Source organism: Ascaphus truei, chromosome 5 (assembly GCF_040206685.1).
Source record: "Ascaphus truei isolate aAscTru1 chromosome 5, aAscTru1.hap1, whole genome shotgun sequence".
NCBI classification, from domain to species: domain Eukaryota; kingdom Metazoa; phylum Chordata; class Amphibia; order Anura; family Ascaphidae; genus Ascaphus; species Ascaphus truei.
The window spans coordinates 8,696,649-8,723,766 of NC_134487.1; the positions used below are offsets into that span (position 1 = coordinate 8,696,649).

The 27,118-nt window shown below is 43.8% G+C and overlaps 1 protein-coding gene across 10 annotated transcripts in view; it reads left to right on the forward strand.

Moving 5' to 3' along the window:
• IMPDH1 (inosine monophosphate dehydrogenase 1) overlaps window positions 1–27,118 on the forward strand; it is a 166,588-nt gene that overhangs the window by 101,825 nt on the left and 37,645 nt on the right. For 5 of the 10 annotated variants that reach the window (XM_075599296.1, XM_075599299.1, XM_075599302.1 and 2 more), the window contains 2 exons: window positions 7,013–7,093; window positions 19,266–19,314. In XM_075599296.1, the coding sequence (XP_075455411.1) occupies window positions 7,013–7,093; window positions 19,266–19,314 (130 nt within the window). The remainder of the gene's footprint in view (window positions 1–7,012; window positions 7,094–19,265; window positions 19,315–27,118) is intronic. The other 5 variants (XM_075599298.1, XM_075599300.1, XM_075599305.1 and 2 more) reach the window with 1 other exon arrangement.

A 27,118-nucleotide genomic window follows, 5' to 3' on the forward strand; every position in this document is an offset into this window, starting at 1 on the left:
TCTGTGTGTCTGTGTGTCTATGTCTCTTTTATCACTTTGATCTAACACCCAAGATGAATATCAATATAATGATTACTCTAAACTATTTCCCTTCATTAAATCAAGGTTATAATGAGAAGTAGATATTGGCTCCACAAATGAACTGCAGTCACTTAGAACACTAATTGAAAGTGTGTTTATGGGTCAGGCAAACAATAATAGACTTTTTTTTGGCCTTTTATTGGTTGATGCTGTATTGAATTGCACTATTTTGTGAAGCATGTTGTTTTTTTGAACAGTAAAAAAAAAATCTATAAACTCTATCAAATTATTGTTTGGAAAATGCCACCATATATTTCCCATGGCGAGATATAGGGAGGTGAAAGGCCTAAAGCCCACGTCACTTGGTAAGGAAATAGAACAGTTTATCACCTTTATACAGTAAGACAGTGATTCCCAACCAGGGTTCCGTGGAGAGTGGGGTAATTGACGGAAGGTAGGGGCGAGTGAGAGAAGAGAGGGGGGCAGGAGGGAGTGAGTGAGGAAAAGAGGGAGTAAGAGTGAGACGCAAGGGATAAATACATGCGAGGCGGGAGGGGGGAGAGTTAGTCAGACGGATGGGAGAGAAATACATGGATAGAGGGTGGGAAATAGAGGGGGCTCGTGAGGTGTGAAATGTTGTGACTGATCCCTGTCGAACCTAATATGTGTCAGCCAGATAGGGGTTCCCCGAGATTTTTAGAAATACTTCAAGGGTTCCTCCAAACAAAAAAGGTTGGAAATCACTGCAGTAGGGAAAAGGGTGTGTATTCAGAACAGCTTACACTCTAATGGGAATAATGGAGGGTGAACTCTTTTTGTATGTGTTGTGTGCACAGCTTTTTATGACCTGTATTTGTTTGAAGTGGGAAGATTACTTTTGCAGATGGGGTTGAATTCCCTGTTCTGCATAGGGGGGTTTTGGTGTTCATAAACATAACACCTGTTCTGATGAATGGTCTTTGCATGCAACACTAATTAATTTGGTTGGCTTTTTCTTCTAAAGCATTGCAAATGACTACCATAGACTAGTTTGCCATATCATTTATTGTAAAAATAAAATACAATAAACCAATACACTTTTTCATTTAAAAATGGCGTCCTCTGAGGTCTGTTGCAGGGCTACACTGTATTTTTCCTTACCATTTTTGTTCAGTACTGTAAATGCAGCTTTCTCACGCTGGTACAGAATCACTTCAAATGACTTTGGATCACTACAACCGCTTGGCAAAAAAATATGTGCAATTTGTATTGTTTGCATTTTCTGCGGCTGGTAGAAAAACAAACAATATTTCTACTGAATTTCAGTGAAACATGGAACAATATGCAAGTTTTTTTTTTTCTTTCTATTTATATATTTTGAACTTTTTCTAACGTGCTACGCACCAAGAAAACCCAGTATTGAAGTGTGCTTTAATAATCTATTTACATAATAACGTAGCGTTAAATAGATTAATGTGCAAATTACTGCTTATTATGCTAGCGGCTAAATGTCGTACAATATTCCCATTGCTATACATTTTTATTAGTCCCATATTTCTTTTTTACATTGGTCACTCGCAGTATATCATTATTTTAGTCTTTTACCTGCCCGGGCACAGGTCCCCAACTCCAGCCCTCAGGGACCACTAACAGGGCAGGTTTTACGGATACCCCTGCCAGAGCACAGGTGGTTCAGTCACAATGATTGGGCTATCCTTAAATCCTGCACTGTTTATGGTCCTTGAGGACGGGAGTTGGGGGACCTCTATGCACCAATTACCAATATAGGTATATACTGTAAACAATGTAAAATACAATGGGTGCATTTATAGAATACAGAGAACTTTTATGCATTAAGCATTAAACACTGAAAATAAGTTTTTCTTGAATAATTTACAATATATCGTCGCAAACTTTTGCAATACAGGACTATTTAACTTGCTGCTAATGTGCCAAATCTGCTCCAGCTAATTCTAATATCAAGTTTCTTAAGCAGTTAAAGTAAAAATGTTACACTGAAACTCGCTACTCGCCTAAGATATGAGCTAGGAGTGGTGTTAAAAAGGTGCTGACTGAAAACAATTCTACTAAGGCTGCGCTTATAGAGCCGGTGACAGTGACGCTGACGTCACGCTTCCGTCGCTGGAAAAATCAAATTGAAATGACTTCCAGCGATGACGTCCAAGCATCGCGCCTACTATAAGGGCACGTGACGGAGTCAATGCATTTGTTTTGACGCGACGTTGCTGTCGCCGGCACTATAAGCGCGGCCTAACTGTGACGCAGGGAAGCCTTGTTCAAATATCAGTGCCAGCTCCTTGTGACCTTGGGTAAGTCACTTTATTTCCCTGTGACTTGAGCACCTTACATAGATTGAAAACTGATCATGGTGGGGACTGTGCCTTTAAAATTCTGCGTGCAGCAGCTATATTGTCATTATGAATCGCTGTGAGTCCCAATGGGAGAAAGCTGTATATGAAATAGTAAATATAATGAGAATATGATGCACACTTCAAACAGTCACACTGTTATTCTTTTATTGAAGTATATTATATACTAGCTGAGCGACCCGGCGTTGCCCGGGATGTAATGTTCCCGTTCCTCTCTCCCTCCTCCCCCCTCTCTCTGTTTGTCCCCCATTCACATCAATCCAGTCCCCCCCCCCTCCCTCCCTCCTTTACAGCTTCATGTAGCGTGTGTGCGTCAGTCACTGTGTGTTTGCGCACGCGTCAGTGAGTCGGAGGCAGAAACACAAACACACACAGACTGACTGACGCACACACAGTCAGTGTGTGCGTGTGTGTGTGCCTCAGTCAGTGTGTGCGTGCGTGTGTGCGTCAGTCAGGGTTTGTGTGCGCGTCAGTCAGTGTGTGCGTGCGGCAGTCAGTCAGTGTGTGTGCGCGTGCGGCAGTCAGTGTGTGTGTGTCAGTCGGTGTGTGTGTGTCAGTCGGTGTGTGTGTGTCAGTCAGTGTGTGTGTCAGTCAGTGTGTGTGTGTGTGTGTGTGCGCGCGTCAGTTAGTGTGTGTGTGTGTGAGTCAGTGTCAGTGTGTGAGTCAGTGTGTGTGTGTCAGTCAGTGTGTGTGTCAGTCAGTGTGTGTGCGCGCGTCATTTAGTGTGCGTGCGTCAGTCAGCGTGTGTGTGTGTCAGTCAGTGTGTGGGAGGTGATGTGAGTGGAGCGCCGGGGAGGGGAGCACCAGGGAGGGGAGTACCAGGGAGGGGAGTCAGGGGAGGGGAGGCGTCAAAGGCAGGGGGGGGGCGTGCGTCAAAGGCAGGGGGGGGGGGGGGCGTCAAAGGCAGGGGGGGGGGCGTCAAAGGCAGGGGGGGGGCGTCAAAGGCAGGGGGGGGGGCGTCAAAGGCAGGGGGGGGGCGTCAAAGGCGGGGGGGGGCGTCAAAGGGAGGGGGGGGGCGTCAAAGGGAGGGGGGGGGCGTCAAAGGGAGGGGGGGGCATCAAAGGGAGGGGGGGGCGTCAAAGGGAGAGGGGAGGGGGGCGTCAAAGGCAGGGGGGGTGGCGTCAAAGGCAGGGGGGGGGCGTCAAAGGCAGGGGGGGCGCCTCAAAGGCATGGATTCCTCCCCCTGCATTTCCTCACCTAGCAGCATTAAGTCCCTGCCGCCCTCCTCCTGCTCCTCGGGGATGTTGAGCCATAGAGAGCGTGCTCTGGGAGGTGGGGGGTAGGTGGGGAGGGGGGGGTGAGGGGGGGAGAAGTGGGGGGGAGGGGGGGAAGTGGGGGAGCGACACACGCGACACGTACCTGTAGTTCCGGGCACCGCCATCTTCTCACTGGGCGCCGCGAGGGAGGAAGGGGGTCCTTCCGGGCGCCGCCATCTGTTCCAGTTGGAGCGGCGGCGGGGAGGGAGAGAGGTGAGTTGTAGCGGCGAGGGGGAGAGAGACCTGGCGTTGCCCGTGAGTAAAATTTCCCGCTCCCTTCTCTCTCCGTGTTCCCCAGAGGGGAGGGACGAACAGTGGACAGGAGGGGGGGGGGGGGGTGAACAGTGGACAGGAGGGTGTGGGGACGGACAGTGGACAGGAGGGGACGGACGGACAGTGGACAGGATGGGGGGACAGTGGACAGGAGGGACGGACAGTGGAAAGGAGGGGGGGACGGACAGTAGACAGGAGGGGGGGACAGTGGACAGGAGGGACGGACAGTGGACAGGAGGGGGGGCAGTGGACAGGAGAGGGGGAGGGGGGGGAGGTGGACAGGAGGGGGCAGTGGACAGGAAGGGGGGGCAGTGGACAGGAGGGGGGGCAGTGGTGGACAGGAGAGGGGGGGCAGTGGTGGACAGGAGGGGGGGGAGGTGGACAGGAGGGGGGGGAGGTGGACAGGAGGGGGGGGAGGTGGACAGGAGGGGGGGCGGTGGACAGGAAGGGGGGGCGGTGGACAGGAGGGGGGGGCGGTGGACAGGAGGGGGGGGGCGGTGGACAGGAGGGGGGGGCCGGTGGACAGGAGGTGGGGCAGTGGACAGGAGGGGGGGGCAGTGGACAGGAGGGGGGGGGCAGTGGACAGGAGGGGGGGCAGTGGACAGGAGGGGGGGCAGTGGACAGGAGGGGGGGGGGCAGTGGACAGGAGGGGGGGGGCAGTGGACAGGAGGGGGGGCAGTGGACAGGAGGGGGGGGCAGTGGACAGGAGGGGGGGCAGTGGACAGGAGTGGGGGGCCAGTGGACAGGAGGGGGGGACAGTGGACAGGAGTGGGGGGCAGTGGACAGGAGGGTGGGTCAGTGGACAGGAGGGGGGGACAGTGAGACACACACACACACACACACACACACACACACACACGTCTCAGTTGATGCGCCCTTTCTCAGTTCCGTTTGGCGCCGGAGGTGGGGGAGCGACACCTACCTGTACTTCCGTGCGCCGCCATCGTCTGACTCGGCGCCGCGAGGGAGGAAGGGGGTCCGCCATCTTACGCGCCGCGTGGCAGCTGCCTGTTCCCCCGCCGGGGGGGGGGAGAGGTGATGCCGCTGGGGAGGGGGGAGGTGATTTGGAGGGGGGAGAGGTGATGCCGCTGGGGAGGGGGAGAGGTGATTTGGAGCGGGGAGGGGGAGAGGTGATTTGGAGCGGGGAGGGGGAGAGGTGATTTGGAGCGGGGAGGGGGGAGAGGTGATTTGGAGCGGGGAGGGGGGAGAGGTGATTTGGAGCGGGGAGAGGTGATTTGGAGCGGGGAGAGGTGATTTGGGGGGGGGGGAGAGGTGATTTGGAGCGGGGAGGGGGAGAGTTGAGTAGGTAAAGTAGGTAAAGGTATCGGTGATAATTGAATGCGGCAAGTAGTGAATATTTTCTTAGTTGACCGTAGCACATGTGAGTTGGTGTTGCGGCATGTAGGTAATGTAGTGAATATTTTATTACTTGACCGGAGCACATGTGAGTTGGTGTTGCGGCATGAAGTGGTACAGTGTTCCAGTGTGAGTAGGGTGTTGCGGGCATTTGAGGTAAAGGTAGCGTTGATTATTGAATGCGGCAAGTACTGAATATTGTATTAGTTGACCGGAGCACATGTGATTTGGTGTTGCGGGCAGCGGCCATTTTATAAAAGTATTGGTAAGTGCGTAGGTAATGTGCGGAGCGCACATGTCACTTGCTGTTGCTGCCATTTTAAAAACCAATATAAGAATTAAGTGCGTAGGTAAAGGTGGCGGTTATGATAGAAAGTGAAGTGGTAGAGTGTTCCAGTGTTGGTGTGCGGCCATTTGAAAGGCATTTTAAAGGTAGCGGTGATGATTTAATGCGGGAAGTACAGAATAATGTAGTAGTTGAGCGGATCAAGGTAATGTGCGGAGCGCACATGTGAGTTGCTGGTGCTGCCATTTTATAAAAAGTGCGTAGGTTAAGCTGGCGGTTATGATTTAAAGTGTTTACACAGGATGGAGAAAGTGATAAAGTGATGGAGAAAGTGAGAAAGTGGGCATATTAATATGTAAAGTCTGTGCTGTGTGTATCATATACAAAAAGGGCAATGTTAAAGTGGCCATGTGTGCATATAGAAATATGTAAAGTGTGTGTGTTGTGTGTGTATGATGGGATGACAGTAAGTGCGTAGGTAAAGCTGGCGGTTATGATTTGAAGTGTTTACACAGGATGGAGAAAGTTAGAAAGTGGGCATTGTAGGAAGGGGAATTAGAAAGTGCTGCATTTTAAAGTGGCCATTGGAAAGTGGGCATATGTAAAGTGTTCATATACAAAAAGGGGAATGTTAAAGTGGACATATGAATATGTAGGAAGGGGAATTTGAAAGTGGTGCATTGGAAAGTGGGAATGTTAAAGTGGGCATGTGGGCATATATAAAAATGTAAAGTGTGTGTTGTGTGTGTATGATGGGATGACAGTGGCCATTGGAAAGTGGGCATATGTAAAGTGTGTGTGTGTGTGCAGGGGAATTTGAAAGTGGTGCATTTCAAAGTGGTGCATTTAAAAGTGGCCATTGGAAAGTGGGCATATGTAAAGTGTTTATATACAAAAAGGGGAATGTTAAAGTGGGCATGTGGGCATATATAAAAATGTCATCTGTGTGTTGTGTGTGTATGATGGGATGACAGTGGCCATTGGAAAGTGGGCATATGTAAAGTGTGTGTGTGTGCACACAGGGGTGAGAGTGTCAGATGAACTTACCAAGGACTCTGCAGGGCATTGGTGTGTGTGTGTGTGTGTGTGTGTGTGTGTGTGTGTGTGTGTGTGTGTGTGTGTGTGTGTGTGTGTGTGTCTAAACACAGGGGTGAGAGTGCGAGATGAACTTACCAATGACTCTGCAGGGCTTCTTTGGGGGTATGCTGTCAGTGCAAGTGTGTGACAGTGAAGTAGGTGTGTGTCAGTGAAAGTTTTGGCCAATGACAGTCGTATGGGCGGTGTGTGTCACAGTGGGGCGTACCTCTTGGGCAATGACAGTCGTGCTGGCCACGGACCAATCACATTCACCGCAGCTAGTACCAACCTTTGATTTTATATATTAAGATATATATAACAAATTAAATTTCAATACAATTCTGGCCCTCCTACTCTCATACATTGTTTTTCAGATCTGGCCCCTCAGGAAAAATAGACGACGAGCCCGTAACCTTGGAGAGGAATAGCAAAGCACCCTCATCTGAGACGCATAAGTAATGATTGATCTTTCTGCACACACACACACATGTACAGCCGAGACGGTAGAATTTGTGAAAGGAATCCCAGACATAGGGTGAGATACATTAAAGTGCGTTAGCCGTGATTGCGTGTTAACTGCTGTTGACTTGAATGGCAGTTAATGTGTAACTGAGAGTATTGCACTTTAATGGATATCTTCCATAGTATCTTTGGTCACACAGAAGCTTTTACAACTGCAAAATGGCACTTTCTTTCTTTTTTTACTGACCGTGGTGCTCTTCCTCGCATTATGAAATCTGAAACAAAATCTGATCATCCTTCATGGCTTCCACTTTAGTACAGGATGGAAAAACCTTTTGGCCTTCTATCCAGCTCTAGTCAGAGTTGCCATTCACCATGTGCACTTCATGCATTTTATACAGGTTTAGTGTCACCCAAACTGCCACCGGGCCTCCGGCATCTATGTCATTAGGCCGCGCTTATTGTCCTGGCGACGGTGACGTTGTGACATCATCCGTCACCGTTGTAGCAGCGTTTTTTGCCTATAGTGCAGGAGGCAAGAGATGCCGTGGGCGTGGCCGCGAGCAGTTCGTCCTCATTGGTTGAACCTCTCACGTGCCCGCTGATGTCACGTGGTGGTCGCCGATAAATCAATTTTCATTGACTTCCAGCAATCGTGACCAAGCCGTCGCGCCTACTATAGGCGCACGCGATGACTTAAGTAAACTTTTTTTGATGCGACGTTGCCAGGACTATAAGCGCGGCCGTGGTCATCTCATGGGTGCGACTGCCAACCAATGACTGAGAATGAAATGGAGAGTCTCAATCATCCCCATGGGGAAAAAAAGTTTACAGTTTACCGATACGTCAATAGGGCTTCTGGTGTGCCAATATCTCATTTTGATTGTGACTGATAAAGGAACTTGTACCTTTCACTGCTGAACTTAAAGCATTTACCAACTTTTGGGGCCCATTTATATGCACTTAGCAGGTCACAACTTGTAAAACCGTATGGGCCTAATACAATTCAAGTGGTTTTTCTCTCTGACTACTCGGTAAAGGTGTTCAAAGAGCCATCTATTTTTGGAAACTAGAACACAGAATTGCAGTTCAGCAGAATTCTTGAAAGCCAAAAGATGTTCTAGGCCGGCACATTTCCAGACCAGTTTAATGTTATAACATGGAAAAATAACTGCACACAAATTGTACAAGTGTCTTGTGTTAATGTGACCAGTGCTTAAATATAATACATTTACAAAAAACAGTGATATAACCACATAAGTGCACCAAAAGGAAAAATACTTCTTAACCTTTTAAAGTGAAGAGGAGATGGGCTGCTGCTTGTCTGTATTGATGGCTCAACACCATAAAGATCACATTTGAAGAAAGATTGACAGAGCACGACCTCTCATAGTGTAAAATTGTACAAATATAATTAGGAATGATAGTGGTATAATATACAAGTACAGCAAGGAGAAATTAGTTGGACAGGGCATGTTTAGGGTACATGTTACCGCTCTAGTGGTAAAACAAATTAGTCTGGTGAGTATCAGCGGTTCCCACGGTCCTCTACTCCAGTCACTGCAAAGATTCTTTACACAGGCTGAATAAGGCTCCCTGATGAAGTTAGTTTATCTAACGAAACGCGTATGAGTTTGAACGGACTATTGGCAAGTATATTCCCCCGGTATACTGAGGCGTATCCGGTTAGCCTTCAGCCTTGTATCTGAGTCAGCGCAGGTCAGTCGTCGGTACAGCGCGATCCTGTGACGTCAGTGTGCTGCAAGTGGCGTCGTGGAGCCGGAGCTCATATTGTGGGTCTCCCCCAGAGACAGTTGTTTAATGGGGTAGCAGTGAATTGTTCCTTTGCATTGCTGAACCTGTACATGGACGCATTAAAGGGACTGTGCGCCTGTGATTCTACAATGAAGCAGACGAGTTCCAGGATTGAGTGTCTTTACCGGAGCCTTATCCAGCCTGTGTAAAGAATCTTTGCAGTGACTGGAGTGGAGGACCGTGGGAACAGCTGTGATACTCGTCAGACTGATTTGTTTAACCACCCGAGTGATAACTGTACCCTAAACATGCCCTGTCCAACTAATTTGTCCTTTCTATACGTGCATATTATACCACTTTATCATTCATAATTATATTTGTACAATTTTACATGGAGAGGTCGTGCGCTGTCTTTTTTTCTTCACAGTTTAATGTTACCCTGAGAAGGATTCTGATTGGCTCTTGCTTAATAACACCTTTGTGTATCTCCGCCTTTCATGCTGGTTTTAATTGCCAAATGTAAAATCATTGAGTACAGGCATACCCCGCTTTAAGTACACTCACTTTAAGTACACTCGCGAGTAAGTACATATCGCCCAATAGGCAAACGGCAGCTCACGCATGCGCTTGTCAGCACGTCCTGAACAGCAATACCGGCTCCCTACCTGTACCGAAGCTGTGCGCAAGTGGGGAGACTATAGAGCCTGTTACACATGCGTTATTTACATCAGTTATGCACATATATGATGATTGCAGTACAGTACATGCATCAATAAGTGGAAAAAAGTAGTGCTTCACTTTAAGTATATTTTCGCTTTACATACATGCTCCGGTCCCATTGCGTACGTTAATGCGGGGTATGCCTGTATTGTTGGCACAGGGGTGGCCAACTCCAGTCCTCAAGGGCCACCAGCAGGCCCGGTTTAAGGATATCCCTGCTTCAGCACAGCCACCTGTGCTGAAGCGGACATATCATTAAAACCTGACATGTTGGTTGCCCCTGTGTTAGCACTATGGAAATTTTATATAAAATGTAGTTTGGTACCTCTTAAGATTACAGTCCCATTTGTGTTTGCAATGAAATAGAAGCACTGAATCTTGTCACATTTTTAGGAGAAAAAAAAAGGGGGGGGGGGGTTGTTCCTGGCACTGACAAGTGGAAAGAAAATGTGAAAGCGAATATGCCAAAATATATGAATTTAATGTATGGTTAGAGCAAAAAAAGCACAAAGTACAGAACTTGAACAATGCTAAACACATGGGCAGCACATAGTATAATAAGAGCTCTCGGGGAATAGTTGTAAGGATTTTGCTCGATCTGTGCTAGGTTTTCACATCGGTCCAGGTTTTCTGTCTCTCCTGCCCTTTCTGCTCTCTGTGGCCATTCTGACTTTATAAACACACTTAACATCTACTGCACAATGCAATCCAATAGATGTTAAGTTTGTTTATAGAGTTATATTTATCACACCAACCCTGTGGTGTAGCAGCTAGAGAATTGCTACTAGCATATGAAGGGTCATGGGTTCGACTCCTGCATGTGTATTATAGAAAATGTATTCACTGTTGGGCTGTTATTGGTCAGAGAAGGGTCATGTGACCCTCCTCTGCGCTCGAAAGTCAAATTGAAAGCAGGGAGAGGAGAGAGCTGCAGATGCCGGGTAAGTCAATAAAGCATTGAATGTTATTAAAATAAAAACCCTTGGAGATGTTTATAAATCGGAAACCACACTAAGACTGCATTATATGCGGATCCGCGTTGTAGTAGATCGGGCTATAACGGGCTTGAGGTGTGTGTGTGTGTGTGTGTATATATATATATATGTATATATATAATCTATATCTTGTTCTTTTTTTACATTCATATTCTATATCAATAGTGAATACTAGTCACTGGCGATTTGAGATTACATTGTTATTTTACCACATGTCCAAAAGACATTCAGCAACAAATACTGAGAACTCGCCGAAGCAAGTAACAAAGTGAGCCACCATATGAATCTCGGCAAGACCAAAGTAGTGATCAAGAAATCTGTCAACTCTGCAAAGATCAAAATAATGCAATAAAACTATAAAAGGTTGAAGGCTGTCTCTACCTTGTCTGGCAAGTAACAACAGATGGGAACCTTTTGAATGAAATTAATTGGGGAAATGAAGATGGGATGAAGCGCATTTCAAAGCAACCAGACAATCTTTCAGGGGAACCTCTGTGTGCCTCGAGGAAAGTTTTTGACCAATTTATTCTGCCTGTGCTCATATATGGATGGGAATCTTGGAACTTAAATGTGTGGATAATTCAGAAGCTCCAGACAACTCGAAGTAGAGAGAGGTGTTTGCTGGGTATTGCCTGAAGAGACCGTAAAAAGAATTAAATGGGTTTAAGAGCAAACAAACATCTGTGACATCACAAGGTTGAAGAAATTAATATGGCCGTGTGCTGGACATAACCCAAGAAGAAATTGGTACTTGACTGGGTTCAAAGGGAAATTAAATGAGGAAGATAACCAAAGTAAGATTGGAGGATAAAATCAGAAAATTTGTTGAAGCAACATGGTAAAGAGGCTTGTAACCGCAGCACCTGGAAGATCATTGGGGAGGCCTTTATCCAGCCGTGGATTGACAAGTGCTGAAGAGGATGATATAGATATATTTTTCTATACTCCCCCATGACTGTGCACACAATTGGGTTTTATGCCCTTCCTACTGCGGGGTAGGACCACCTCTTGTCAACTTTTATAATGGCTCCTTCCTGAGACACCATTATTTTTTTTGTCCTACCTGCATTCGGGGTAGATGTCCCTCTTAGGTGCTCTTCTCGTGCCACTCATACAGCCGTCCTACCTTGTTCCTTGTCCTGGAGCCGCGTTCACAGCTGATAAACGGAGGAAGCATAATGGTAAATTGCCCCACTGACTGCGGCAAAACCAACCTGATCTCAATCTGCCTGCAAACCAACTGTCTATTCTACCTCCTAATACCTGTTTGTAGCAGTCAATTACAGGTGCCTATCTGATGAGTATATAAGGTACCAGGGGATCCAGTCCCCCCCTTTTTTTTTTGTGTGTTCAGTATTTGTTGGAGTACACTGCTGCTTCCTGCTGCTCTGTCAGCACCTATTGATTCACCTGATCATAAGATAGAGGCTGGAGCGTCTTGAACCTATGGTCACAAAGCCTAGGAAGGTTATGGCCAAAACAAAGTATTGCGTTGCTTTATGTCAGGGGTGTGCAAACTTTGTGCACTGCGCCCTCCCCCGACACACTACCTAAAATCAGGCATCAGACGCGCGGGGGTCACGTGACCCCGAGGTGTCATTTGATGCCGCATTGCCATGGCGATGCGTCGCCGAAGACAAGGTAGGAGACACTACAGAGCCCTCACGCTTTCCCCGGCACTTAATTTAAATGCCGTGAGGAAGAGTGCAGGGCCTCTGCAATCGCCGCCCCCCTTCTTTGTGTGAAAGAAAGTGACCTAGCAATTATTCCAATAATGCTTGTCCTGACTCTGAAAAGTATTGTTTGAAGAAACCCCTCAGATTAATCTTTATTTTATTTCGTTAGTATCTTCAGTCATAGAAACTTATGAAACTGCTAGAATGGAAGTGAAATGTGTACCCCACCGGATCCAGATCTTTGGGGGATTCTGCTACACACGGCGCTACATACTTTGACTTTGGGAAATCCTCATCCGTGGCAGAGGGAGAAATCGAGGAAGTGCCAGGGAACTTTAATGTAGACCCTGTAGTTAAACTATTTAAATAGATGACCCCAGGCCATGGACATTGACAATGTCAAACAAGTTCCTAACACCGTGGATTGCCTTCTTGGATCAGCAAAGAAAAGTAAGGTCATTTCTCATCCGAATCGTCAGACATCAATCATGAATGGCAGCATCCTGATAAAGATTTTGAAAGGATGTGTCCTTTTTCTATTCAAGATACGAAGCCGTGGGATAATCCACTCAAGGTAAATCCTGCTGTAGGTAGAATTGGGTGACTAACCACAATTATATTTGGGGATGGTTCCTTCCAGGATCCCATGGATAGGATGGAGCGTTTAAGAAGCAATACTCCACTATTGGAGCAGCCTATAAGCCAATGATCTCCATAGCCTGTATGGCTCGTCCCATGAAGATGTGGATGGATAAAATAGAGCAGTTGGATGCTGGAGTCAACCGCCAGAAGGTCCTCAAGGTTGGTTTTTCCTGCTAAAGAAGCTGTCGATTTTGTGTGATGCTTCATTTGATGTCATTAGCTTTATGGCCATATCCACTGCGCTGGTGGACTCAGCACGAAGATTCCTGTGGCTGAGATCATTGGCCACTGATGCTTCCTCAAAGAATAAACTGGTCTCACTCCCCGATGACACTTTTTGAAGAAGTGCTGTATGCTGTCATTGCTATAGCCTCTGGAGGGGCATATCACATAAAATAATTTTTCATATAGGTCAGTGGAGAAAGAAACAAGCCTGAAACTAGTAGATCCTTTCCTAAGAACTTCTTTGTAAAGGTCAACAGGTCCGTCCCTGAGATTGTCACAGGTCCGAGGAAGAATCTCGCTTTTTTTCTGAGATCAGTGGGCCAATATGACAGATTTATTGGTATTACAAATCGTCATGGATGACTGTGTTCATGTTGGAATCCCACAAAGAAACCGATTCTTGGTATTGAGTTCCCAGACAGCAGAGCAAGAGGTTTACATTGTTAGGAGCCATTCATCAAATGTGCCAGAAAGTTATTCAACTAATTCTTCGGGACCAAGAAAGGAGGGAGATTTATGCCAATGTTTTTATGGTCCCCAATGCCTCCGGGGGATTCTGTCCTTTCTTGGACCTGAAGCATGGCAATCCGTTTTTAAAGGTAAAGTCTTTCAGGATGGAATCGCTAAGATTCATACTCCATACACTTCAGGATGGAGATGACCGAGCATCATAGCATCAGTCGATCTGAAGGTCGCATACCTGCATATTCCTATCAGGCCTTCCCATCAGAAGGATTACAAATTCTGTATAACAAATTAGCACTTGGAAAAATCTGTTTGCTGCGCTTCCTTTTGGGCAAGCCACCACTCGAAGGACGTTTACCGAAGTCCCAGCAGTTATTTCTCGTCTGATCTGGACAATCTGGTATTCTAAGCTCATTCTTTTGCATGTGGAAACCTTTTTTTGTACACACCACAATTCTAGCTAGAAAAGCTCCCTACACCCTTCATGTAGGCTGCAGTTCCTGGGAATGTCATTCGGTACAGAAATAGGCACGGTATTCTTGCCCCGGAAAAGCTCAAGATTAATACAGCAGCGAAAAGGCTGCGACTGCCACTGGCCCGTGTACAAGGTTGCTACACCTATTCACTTCAGCCATGGAAACAGTGCTGCGGGCTGTTTCATCTCTTCCGCTTCAAACCAATTTGTTTAAAGCTTGTGACAAGAATCTGCAAAATTATTCCCAGCAGATTAATGTATCTGGTCTCATTCTGGAAACTTTTTAAGATGGTGGGAAAGTCTCCGGAATCTCAGAAGTGGCAGGGATCTAACAATTGTGACATTGAAGACTCGGGTCCCCGATGCTAATTCTCAAGGATGTGGTGCCCTGCGAGAATCCTCTGTCCAAGGAAAAAGGTCTAGAACAGAGCTCTCTCCCAATAAATGTCTTGGAGATTAGAACAATATTTAAGGCAATAACTCTTTTCTCACCTATAAGGAACGTCTCTTCAAATTATTTGAGACAATGCTGCAGCAGTGGCTTACTTCAACAAGTAAGGCGGTACAAGGAGTTCAAAAGCGTTTGGAGAAGTCTCAAGAATCCTGACTTGGGTGGAGCTTTTTATTCCAGATATCAAAGCTCAGCATATCGCAGGGAAATCGAATATGTCTGTGGATTTCTTAAGCTATCAGATTCCATCCAGAAGAATGGTCTCTAAAAAAATTATATTTTCAATCACATGGTCTCGAAATGGCTGCCAAATACGACGGACCTTATGGCAAAAAGGGCAAATGCAAAACGCCCAATGTTTTGCTCACAAAATTCTCTGACCAGAAGACGACCATATACAGAAATGTATATTTGGTGGGATATCCCACTGGTGTATATTTGTCCCCTGTGCCTATGCTTCAGATGTTTCTAACAAAGATCAGAGGCCATCATTCTAGCCCCATTTTAACCAAGAAGACCATGGTGTGCGAGCTTGATGAAAATGTCCATAGATAACCCAAGGAAACGACGTCTCGTTGATCTAGTTACATTGGGCCCACTAAGGCATCCAAGGCTTTCTTTGCCTTGACAGCATGGAGATTGAGAGATGGTATTTAAAATGTCTGGTAGAATTTTTTTTCCCCCAGTAAAAAAAAACCCAAGACTCCCAGATATTTTCGAGTCTTTACAAAGAGGATATGACCGGTGTCTTCGCCTTAATACTCTATTCAAGTTACAGCCCTGTGTTTTTTTTTCTTTCGATATCCCATTAGAAAGTGAGAGAGAGATTGTTTGTTTGGTTCCTCAGGTCAGTAGAGAAATTGAGGCCTCTGATTTCGTCCTCTAGTCCCTGCCTGGGACATAAACATCCTGGAAACTGTCAGCTACATTTGAACCCTTGCATCAGCTATCGGATAAGTGGCTTATTCTAAAGTCTGTGTTCCTTACAACTATCACCTTGGCTAGAAGGTTTGGGGAGTTGCAGGCCTTGTGCTGTAGGGCGCCATATTTCAGGGTCCACAGTATAACATGGTCATGCCTCCAGTACCACATTTACGCCCTAAAGTATCTTCTAGTTTTCATATGAATCAGGACATCATCATCCCTTAATTTTTTCCAACAGGAAGGAGGCGCGTTTCCATTGTTTGGATGCAGTAAGAACTTTGTCTCATGTTTTTAGTCACAGGATTACAGAAAAGTAGACAAATTGTTTGTACTTTTTTCTTTTGGAAACAAATGGTTATGCTGTTTTTTTTTCATTGCAAGATTGATTAAGCTATGTATCCAACAAGCCTACACAGATAAACACTGTCGGACATTCCAGATGTTTATGGCACATGCCACAAGAGCCATAGCAACCTCTGGGGCCGACAAATTGCTCATCATCTGATGTTATATGCAAGGCAACTACGTGATCTTCTTGCGTGTTCGTTCGACATTACGAGTTGGGTGTATCGGCCTCCAAAGAGGATAGATTTGGAAGGAAGGTGCTGCAAGCAATCATTTTAGATACTGCCCACCCTAAATAATGGGCAGATTTGGGACATCCACATCGTGTACACAGTCATGGGGGACGATAAAGAAATACATTTCTTACCATCATTTTTCTTTCTCTGAGTCAGTCCATGGCAGTGCACAATTTCCCTTTCCGGATGTTTTTACTTAGGTTTGTTTATGCTCCATGACGTAATAGACTTTTTGGAAAGCCTATGCAGCTGGGCTTAACATAACTGGGTGTCTCGGGATGAAGGTTTTTTTTAAAGTTTTGGCAAAAGGTGCTCCTGCCCTTCTGTAGGAGGGGCATAAAACCTCATTGTCTGCACTGTCATGGAGGGACTTGGAAAAAATGGTACGGTGTGTGTGTTCGATTAAAGTTTTTTGGGGGAAGGGGGGGGCACGAGTCCTCCCACTTCAGCGCTTTCCACTACAGTCTCATGCATTCTTCATAAGTGTCCCCATGCAGTTTAAGGAAACTGAAGTCTTTTTTCGACTCTCTTCTTGAGATTGTTCATGTTAATTGTTTTTGTCTTTTAAATCAGTTTTCTTATTTCCTTTGCATTCAGATGTAATTTGTAGCTAACGAATCAGTGATCACTTATGTCAACACACAACACAATTCCAGGCCTTGGTAAAGATAAACACCACAATATTGGGGTACTATATACATTGTGGTTCATGTCATATTGCTACTAGCATATTTTCATATGCACCTATGAGTTAATATACCCAGCAAAGCAATTCAGGAGTCAACACTACATCACTACCCTCCCCACCTCATTGCTCACCCCTACTGTTAAGGCCACAGAGTATGAACTCTCGGCAGAACATTGGCTTACACACAGGTCACTGTCATCTAGCACTACCTGTATATTTACATTGTGGGGGACCTTGGATAACTTTGAGTGAGACGCTTCTTTAAAAACATTCCATTACTTACAAGTCAAAAATGCCATTACAGCACATCTGTTTGCAGCTGCTCCAATATAAAATGAATCATTTAAATAACAACTTTGCATTATTAATGTAAATCAGTAGTATCTTTTAATTAGTAGAGTTCACTCTTAAAAATGTAAGTTTATAATTGTATACATTTTACTTTTGCTATGAGAATGAAGGAGTTGGATACAGTCCCATTAGCAGCGTCGGAAAATGATATGCAAAGTATGTGTTTGTTTGAACAATAACAAAACCAAATTTATTCTGTACTGAAACACATACCAAGTAACTAAACAAGGCCATCCTCTTGCGCCTACTTTTTTAACCTATTTTCTTTATCATGGCGGTGTTACATCAGTCTTTTAGCTGCCTGTCTGCTATTTCATTTTTCTTGTACAACTTTGTTCTAGCATAGGTGGATAAGACTGCGTCCATGGTACCTCAGACCACACGGACGCATCCGCACACTGAGCAAACAGGCTTAAGGCAGTGTTTGCGTACATATGGCGCGCGGAGGTAGGAGGGGGCGTGCGATGCACGAGAAATCGGTTAAAACTGATTTCTCGCGCGACAGGACGGTCACGTGAGCGGTTCGCCCATTGAGGGCGAACCAGCTCCGTGACATCACTGGGAACGTCCCCAGGAACGCCCCGAGTACTGTGGCCAGGGAAAGCACCCGCTTTCTCTCAGCCTCCTCGCGTCTCCGCAAGGGCTGCGGCACTATGTCCGCAGCCTAAGGTTGATCTATCCATGAGCAAGCTACAGTAGATATTTGGTCCTGTATACTTAGGGGCTGATTCAGTATACTCTGTCAATGGCAGTTTGTGATTGGCCGCTTCGGAGTATATTGAATCTGTCCCTTAGTGACTTGTTCAAAGCTGGCTATATATTGATGAGCAAACTCGTTAAGTTCAATTGGGCTGGAGAGTATTCCAATATTGTATTTCTAACAGTGTTTTATTTGCCAGGAGTAATGGTAGTTAACCGGTATATGACTAGAGCTTGCAGTTTTTATAATTGCTAACCTACCTCAATATAATGAAGTGTTTTTCTCAGGAAACCTAGAATATTAATTGGGCTTTAAACAATTCTGTATTATGGGTAATACCTGGTAAATAAGGCCAAGCGCAGTGTTTCCCCGGGCCAAACAAATTTTAGGGATAATCCATTCATTTCAAAGCCTATATTTGCACTTGCTTTATGTGTGACTGAGATTTACTGGGTATTCCCAAAACATGACATTGGCAAACCGTTATTCTGGTGGCTTATCAATCATCCATGTATTGTAAAAATGAACATAAAACGCATAAATCGCCACCAGTGCAAAAATCAGGTGATCGGTGATTGCCACTTAATGCCGTATAAAACAAACAACAACTAAAGCTATTATGGCCCTGCAACATCCTCTTGGCCAGGGGGGTGCAAGATTTGTTTTTGGGGGGGGGGGGGGGTCGGGGCGGGAGGTTACAGAGGCCCCGCGCTCTTCCCCAAGGCAATTAAATTAAAGGCCAGGCCTCTAACTTACCTTGGCTTCGGGCGTCAAATGACGCCGCAGGGTGATGGAACGTCACATGACCCCCGGCGTCATTTGACGCCGGAACAAAGGTATGTGGGGGAGAGCAGGCAGAGGAACGCCAAAAGTTTGCACACGCCTGCCAAGGCATTATAGCAAAAAGTCCACGTTTATTTTCTAATGTGAAAAACATCAGAGAAAATGCACACACTGGCTCACCTGTTGGTATTAAAACGGTATTTAGGAAGGCACTCCAACCCAGAGCCCAAAATAATTATCTTGGAGTATCAAAAGTAATTTTTAACCTGTGTTGCTCCAACTGCATTCGAGAAGATTTTATTTGTTTATTAAAATGTTTTACCTGTAAATAATACTTTGTTAACTCTCATTTTCAAGTATTTCCGGGGCACAGAGTTATGATGATAACATATGGTTACATTAAATAAACAGGGTTATACATGCAATTTACAGACATTTTATGGTCAGTTAGAGATAATAGGATTATGGGTGTATTTAACTGTTACAGACGAGATTAAAATGAGACAGTCTTAAAACTAAATTTGGAGTTAGAGCTAAGGTGATAAGTGCTGCGTGTAGTAGGGGAGAGGTTAATGTGAGTCTGCTCCGCTCCCCCTTCTAACAATCAGTCTAGGAATGTGTGCTCCTGATAAGTATATTTTGTTGCTAGCAATTTAAAAATGAATATTCAGATAGCAATCTTTGCCCTGGCATCCCTTTTTATATATTAAAGATATTCTGTTTTTCTTTTCCAGTGATTTTCTGATTCTTCCTGGGTTTATCGACTTTACTGCCGATGAAGTGGTGAGTTTCACATTTCTTACTTTCACTGTAGCTCGTTGAGTGTGTCAGGATAGTACTTTTCGTGATCACACTGTATGTCTGAGTGCTTGAAATTTGATTTAGACTTGGATTGTAGAAAGGATTTCCTTTCCTATTGTTGAATTTTGTTTGTTACAATACAGGTAGTCCTCGTTTTCTGACGTTTTGCTTTCTGTCGATTGTGTTTTCCAACGGCGCATAATGCAGTAAAAAAAACCTCCTTATCTGCCGCGGTTTTCGCGCATCCGATGGAAACCGCCACCGGTTAACATGGGTCCCTTTTTCCGACTGTCCCACATCCGACGCGGGTTTGCGGGACGCATTGTGTCGGAAAAGCGAGGACTCACTGTACAATTGTATTGTAATTTCCTTTTTCTGTAAAGTCCGGAGTACACTGTGCGCTCTTTACAAGTAAATATATACATACAGATCTAATAAAGCAGAAGCATGGACCCCCATAAACAGACCCGGTCGGTAAGTTTGGCTCCACCTGTGCTGAGATTTCAGGGACTGATTGAACCACCTGTGCTGAAGCAGGGATATCCTGGAAACCTGAGCTGTTTGGGGGGTTTAAGGACTGGCGTTCAGAGATCCTTAAAGAAAGGGTTGTAGTATCCTGGAAGTCCTCGATTGTGTAATCTCTTATCTGACATTTTCATTATTTTGTGGCCTAACTTCAGTTTTGTTTAATAGCCAGAAAGCCGAAGTCTGTGTAGCATTATAATGGAAAATGTTATACATATAGATCTCCAAATTGGGAAATTATGAAATGTATAAAGGTATATAGGAAGCTTGAATAAGACAATGTTAGCTGTCCATATAGAGGACTTCACCTAAATTAATTTACTGCCAAGTTATTCATTCTTGATCTATAAGGTGAATGTATTATGCAGACTTTATTATCATAGTGAAAAGCTAATCAAGGCAGACTAATATTTAGCAGTGTCAAAATGAGCACATTTCTACTTTGTCATTAGCACATTTAGACCCTATTCATTTTATGCTGTGGTGTTTTGTACCATAGTATTCCAGTTTGCCACTTTTCCGCAAAACCGCCACAAATTGGAGCTTTTTTTTGAACTACCCAATATCTTAACACAGTGTAATAATTTGGGGAATATTAAGCCTCTGAATACCACTGCCAAGTCGCGGTCTCCAGGCACCACCAGCACTCCGGCCATTAGTCACCATTATTTGTAACTTCTCATTTCAGTAATGGCACTAAAAGACGTCGTGTAGTTTATTGCGGCCCAGTTATGTTTACCTGGTGTATTTTTAATGCATAAACAAAAGCACTTGTATGAACCATTAGAAAAGTGTGTAAAAGCCCGGCAATGAATACATCGTATTAATGTTTTCTGTAGCTTGTGCAGAACAAGCTTGTCCATTGCCTGAAATAGCCTTTTCTCCGTTCCCAGAGTTATTTTTAAAGAAAATTTTCACAGTAAAAACACATGCAAAGTAACCACTTTTGCATGCGACTCAGACTCCTTCCACGCAAACCAGCTTTCAACAGAGATATTATTATTAATGAAAAGCCTCATGGTGACACTTGTGACCAAACAAGTGAGAGGTGCCGTCCCTGCACTTGGTTCCACTTTGTTTCATCTTGATATCTGCATGAAGATATGTAAACTTTAGGGCACTTCTCAAATCGCTGCCGCTGATTCCCATTGAAGGGTAATGATGTTTTTGATGGAAAATATCTGTTTTTTTAGGCGTTTTTGACTTTGTGATTTCTTAATGAAAAGTTACAGCAATGAATGATTACTTGCGGATAATTGAAGTAGTTTGATGTACTCTCTTATTAATTGTAAAATGTGCTGCATAATAATGCTGCAGTATGAATGGTAAAGAAGTACTCCCCGAGCCAGGGCTCACTGAGAATACTGCGTGGGGTTTTAACTCCAGGTTCCCCTCTCCCCAGGTCCTCTTCACATTGCTGCTCCAGTTTCCTCTTTGTTGAGTGACAGAACCAGGAGTGGAGTTCAGATTCTTAGCTTTTGGTCAATGCAGATTTGTTTGGGAAGCTGTGGAGATTGGCATGTGTGTGACCCACAGAAGTTTACAGGCCTTTTATACTTGTATCTACATTATAAGTATGGAAGATAATAGTAGAAGGGTTATGACGACGTGTCAATTTACCTTTAAAGCAGAAACTCAACTCCAACTTTTAGAACCTATATTTGATCTGAGAGCTCCCCTGTAGCTAAACTGTTACACCGAGCTCGGGGAACCCTCCTGCTGTAGAGGAATTGCACTTTTACATCTCCTAGTCCAGGATTTTGCCTCTGTCAAACTAGCACCGTTGTCCAATAGAAATGTACCACACCATCGGGGAATCACTAGCGGGGGATTTTTTTTTTTAAATAGATTTTTTTAGATTTTTTTTTTGCAAAAAGGTAAATTTCTTTCAAACCGGTAGGTTCCAGAATTAAAGTACAGAATAAATAATAATAATAAAAATTCAGAACCCACACTAATACTACCTGTTTGTTTCGTGCCCACATTCGTTTTTTTTCTATATGTTTTTTAAACGGCATTCATACACCGGCTCCTCTGGAGCTGTGCCATGCTATTTCCTGGTACGAGGGACCCTCCATTTCCTGAGATACTTATGGTTTTTATCACAATCCCAAGATATATGAAATGCCTGCTACATACTCGTATATAATAATCACTGCCCTTTTCTGTGGTAAATGTGCAATGCTAAAATAAACTTTAGATTTGACAAAAAAGAAACTTACATTGGACAGTCACATTTTATTTAAAAAATATATAAAATGGTGCATGCTGGGAAACCTGCTGCTTCGCCAAATACAGCTACAAATATGGTGCATGTAATTGGCGCCACCTACCCTCAATGTCCCAACTGAACTGTAGTAGTGGAATCCTCACCAAATGAAGATTGGTGCATGTCTGTTATTTGCATTCAGTAAGTTCACAAATAGATGGCACCCATATCACCTTCATTCATTTATCCCAAAGGATGCTGCACAGGAAAGTCCAAAACGCCAGCGACTATAAATGAAATATTCAATCCTGTAAATATGAATATATGGGAATATCTGCGTCTTTCTTTTTCATATTTACGGTTTTAGGAAATCAAAATGGTTGCCATATCCCGCGGGTCCCCCTACCAAATAGGAAGCCGCAATGGATGACATTTCAGCTTCCTATTGGCTAACTGCGGGTGCCATATTTGAAATTGGGGGCAGTAAACCGGCAACTAAAAGGGTAAGTATCTTGGGAACAGTGTGTCTTTGGTACTAAAAATAGCGGGTTTCAGCTACTAGAGATTCCTAGCTAAATTCTGTATGAAATAAGTATTGAAATTTAAATCTATATATAAAATGGGTGGGATTGGTGCTTTTTAGTTGTATAGCGTCATGCCGTAGGCCGCGGTTATAGTGCTGGCGATGTGACCGATGGCGTCGCCACCAGCGAAAGTTTTATCATTTGATTTGAACAGACGTCGATGGCGACAAGGTTAGTGGCGTCACTAAAAGGGGCGGGCGCGCAATTTGATTGGTTTAGAGACAGTCACATGTGACGACTGTCTGTAAAAAAAAAAAAATTTACCCGGCTTCAAAATTTTTGGTCGCTCCGTCGCGCTTACTATAAGCGCTTGCGGCGGAGTCAGTGTATTTGTTTCGGAGCAACGTCGCCATCACAAGGCACTATAAGCGCAGCCTTAGTCTCCTCATTTCTACATGACTGAGAGCTAGAAAGCTAAGCCATGTGGTATAGAGGAGTTTATTATTTTGGGCTGGGAGTACAGTGAGTGTGAATAAAGTATTATTCACAGGGAACAGATCTACTTGGAATAAAATGCTTAACATTTTTTATTTCGGTAAAATCTGCCAAATGGGTTGTTGCCTTTTCCCAAAGGAAAGAGATTTTTTTTTCTTTCCTTCCTACTTTCTGCTGGTTTCCATTATAAAATCCTGGCAAAGTCAATATAGTCTTACCTCCCAGATTATTACACTAAACATACTGCTGCTTTAACTACAAGAGACCTTTATACATGACGTTGCACACACTTAAGTCTTTAGTTCCATAGGGCCTGTATGGCTGCTTTATGTCTCACATGACACATGCTGACTGCAGTAGCTCTGCATATGTGAAACCCAATGTACATTCATTTACTACCTACAAGAAATCAAGGGGCACTCATGAGGGCTATGAAATTATTTTGTAGCTGAAAGCAAATAATGCTGGCTGTTCCTTCTGGTTAAATCTGAGGGCTCCCTCTACCGACCAATACATTATGAGAGATCTCCCCTACAAAAGTTATTTTTATTTATTCATAAAATATTTTAGCAGGAAAAAAATACATTGTCACCTTGTTTTCAAGTGTGTCCTTGACACAAAATGTTGACGGCATTACAAAGTACATGTTTAATGTCAGAAACAGCCGAGGTCTTGGAAGAATTTAGGCAGGAGGCGGATTTCGGAGACTCCGAAAAATTGTTCCACAAGTGGGGTGCTCGGTAAGAGAAGGAAGAGCGTCCGGATTCTTTGTTGAACCGTGGAACGATAAGCAGATTTAAACAACGAAAGCGGTCTTCGGCACACGTCAAATCAGACAAATGCAAAAGGATCTACAAACGAGCTAAACAAAATCCGATTTTTTTTTATTTTTATTTTTTTATTTTTTAAACATATTTTATTGATAGTATGCATGACAACTTTACATACATTTTTCCTTATTTTTTTTGAGGAGGAGTCGGAGACAACATATCACAAATCATTAAAATAATACTGGGGGGGGGGGGATGAGGAGTGGTACCGGAACATCTTTATCCAACATATTTTAAACATACAGGTCTAACAATACTTTCACACACATCCCACTTTCATTACATAGAATAACATGGAATGGCAAGAGCACAGTCTGGATTACATCATTATTGTTTCTAGATTTAAATCCGGATTATTCACATATATCAACCGATGGCTACAGGTTTTCTAGAAATTGTCACAGGTATCATTGATAAGGCTGGTCAACTTTTCCATTTGGCACATAAACCGTATTTTGTCCCTTACTGTTATGGAAGGAATTTTATTCTGGATCCATACCTCAGCTATTTTGCACCTGGTGACGGTGGCTATCTTGATCAACAGTTTGTTTTCTGCCTTGGAGAGACCCATAATGGATCTATTCATGAGATAACCACAGTCCAATGGTATCTCCACATCTAGAATTCTCTGGATCCAACTGTGGATCACGGGCCCAGAGATCAGCAATATGGGGACAGGACCACCACATATGGCTAAATGTGGCTCTCTCTCTGCTCCCCTTTGGGCATAGGGGAGAATATCCTGGTACATATATGGAAATGGCTATAGGGGTTCTATACCACCGTAGCATTACCTTGTACGCGTTCTCTTTCACCGTTGTGCAGATGGAGCAGCTCGCCACTCCATTGAAAATATCATCCCAATCCTCCTCCAGTTCTTCACCTAGATCTCGTGCCCATAATTTAATGTAGCTGCGCTTATCTTGGGGCGCTTTACTAGGGATAGGGAATATACCGTATAATCTTGAGGTTAAACCCCTCTGTGATTCGGCTTCCATACATATAGATTCAAAATATCCGATTTTTAATGTGTATGAGCTTAAAAACACAATGTGTCTGACAAAAGAATGGTAACAGAAGGCATATGGCAGCTATAAGCTATGTAATGAAAAGATACTCCCATATGCAGGAACCCACAGGTCAGAGACAAAAATAGATGCGCCAATAATGAGGAGAGGGAGGGGGAAGGAAGAAAAAGCACAACCAGTACTAATCACTACCAAAAAGGGTAACAAAGCAACAGAAGAGGGGGCATAAATACTCTGGGAAATAGGGGCAGCATTTGGGGAAAAACTCTTCTATAGGCCTGTTCCCAAACGCCTGAAGCAATTCTCTTATGACATAAGCAGATTTAAATGTAGACCTACTTTTTGAATAAATCTGAATGCTCAATCTGTACATACATTTCAGTATATATAATAGAATAATGTTGAATGTATACTCCATACAATAAAAATGTATTCTCGCTGCGCCACTGAAATTCTCGATTAGATTGTCTCCGCAAGCACGTGATGCATTTCCCACTACATTAATAAGAAGGTACATTGCTCACGCGAGTTTTCCAAAGAAATAAGTGTAGAAGAGGTCATATAAGAACCTCTGAAACCATGCAATAGCCATGCTAATTTCTCATTTCCTTATGGGCATGGCTTGAGAACAAGTGCACCGTACTCCTGCTTGTGTGCTGTGTGACTTGACATCCATAGGTATTCCTGCAGTGATATGACAGAGTTTACCGTACGCATATTGTGCTGCAAATGAAAATTACCTACTGCCACAGAGCTGTTTTCTTATCAGTTACGTATGAGCTATAAAAAGTGACTGCGTGCTGTGGCTTGTTGTAAACACATTGCATGGCCTCGCAGGGGATTTGTCTTTTAAAATGTACAGTACTTGTCCTTTTGTCTCCACTGAGAATTTGGTGACATACCTCATATGCAAATCAATGTGTATATTTTTCCTTTTTTAATTTTAGTGTATCTGTACAACTGAATTAAGTCTAAATTTGTTGCATTTTTATCAAGTTGTGTGCAGTGTGGTATTTATTTCTTAGCGGGTATTTTGTATTTCTGACCCTACCAACTTGAAAGTCTTTATTAGTCCTGTTGGTACTGCTGTGTTTGTATCGCTAGAATATGCAACAAACAAAATACAAACTTTGTGTTGAGTTTTTAAATGAGTTAAAATATCGTCTCACTGACTAGTTGTCTGGATTTACTGTGTAAATCATTTGCTTTACATATTGCAAGAGGTTAATCTAATTTAGGTAACGTAGAATTGCAGAAAAAGTACTTTCGCTATTGGATAATCTCTTGTGTCATCTGCAATGATTATAAATGCTGTTTGATCCTTTGAGCGCTATGCGTATTCACACTGCTTACCTTCCTGTTATTTAACTGGATTGTATGCAAAGGGCGGCCCTATTTAATTTTCTCAGAACTAGCTCTCTGCCGCTCTAATTCTCAAGTGATTTACTGCCATATGCCTTCTAAGGCTGATAGAGGCGGTTGTGCCGGTTATAGCACTTATTTGTGCGTTCTTATTCTCAGAGACTTTTCTCTAAATCTATATACATGTATACAACGTTTTCAAACCATTTACTTTTCCCCACTTCTCTCGGAGGTATTCTTGTATGTCTCTATTTGGCTGAATAAATGTAAGCAGGCCCCAGTGGCAAAGTGACCCTGTTATTTGGTCAGGAAAAGGCATTGCCAATTAACAGAAAGTCGCGGGCTATTGCCAATTATCAAATCTCTTCCGGTTTGATTATTGAAAAATCTAGATGGTTTCCTTGTTCCAGTCTCAATCTGTTGTTCTGTTTTCTCCACATATCTCTTCTTGCCAGGGTTTTTACATGTTTCTTATATAACCATTTCATAGAGGAAATAATCTGAGTTGGGCAATATATACGGATATGATAGTAACATTGCGATAAAACAAAATGACGATAAGATCTTTAAATTTTGTAAGATCACGATATTATTTCTAGTTCGTAATTGGAGTCCTTAAATATTTTAGGGACAGTTAGTGATATGCAGTTTAAGGAGCAGCAAACATAGAAGACGGAACTGCCGATGTAAGTGGGATCTCGACACGCCTCCATCCCTACTCTACAGGATAGCCGCGTCCCTACTCAACCAGGATAGCCGCGTCCCTACTCTACCAGGATAGCCGCGTCCCTACTCTACCAGGATAGCCGCGTC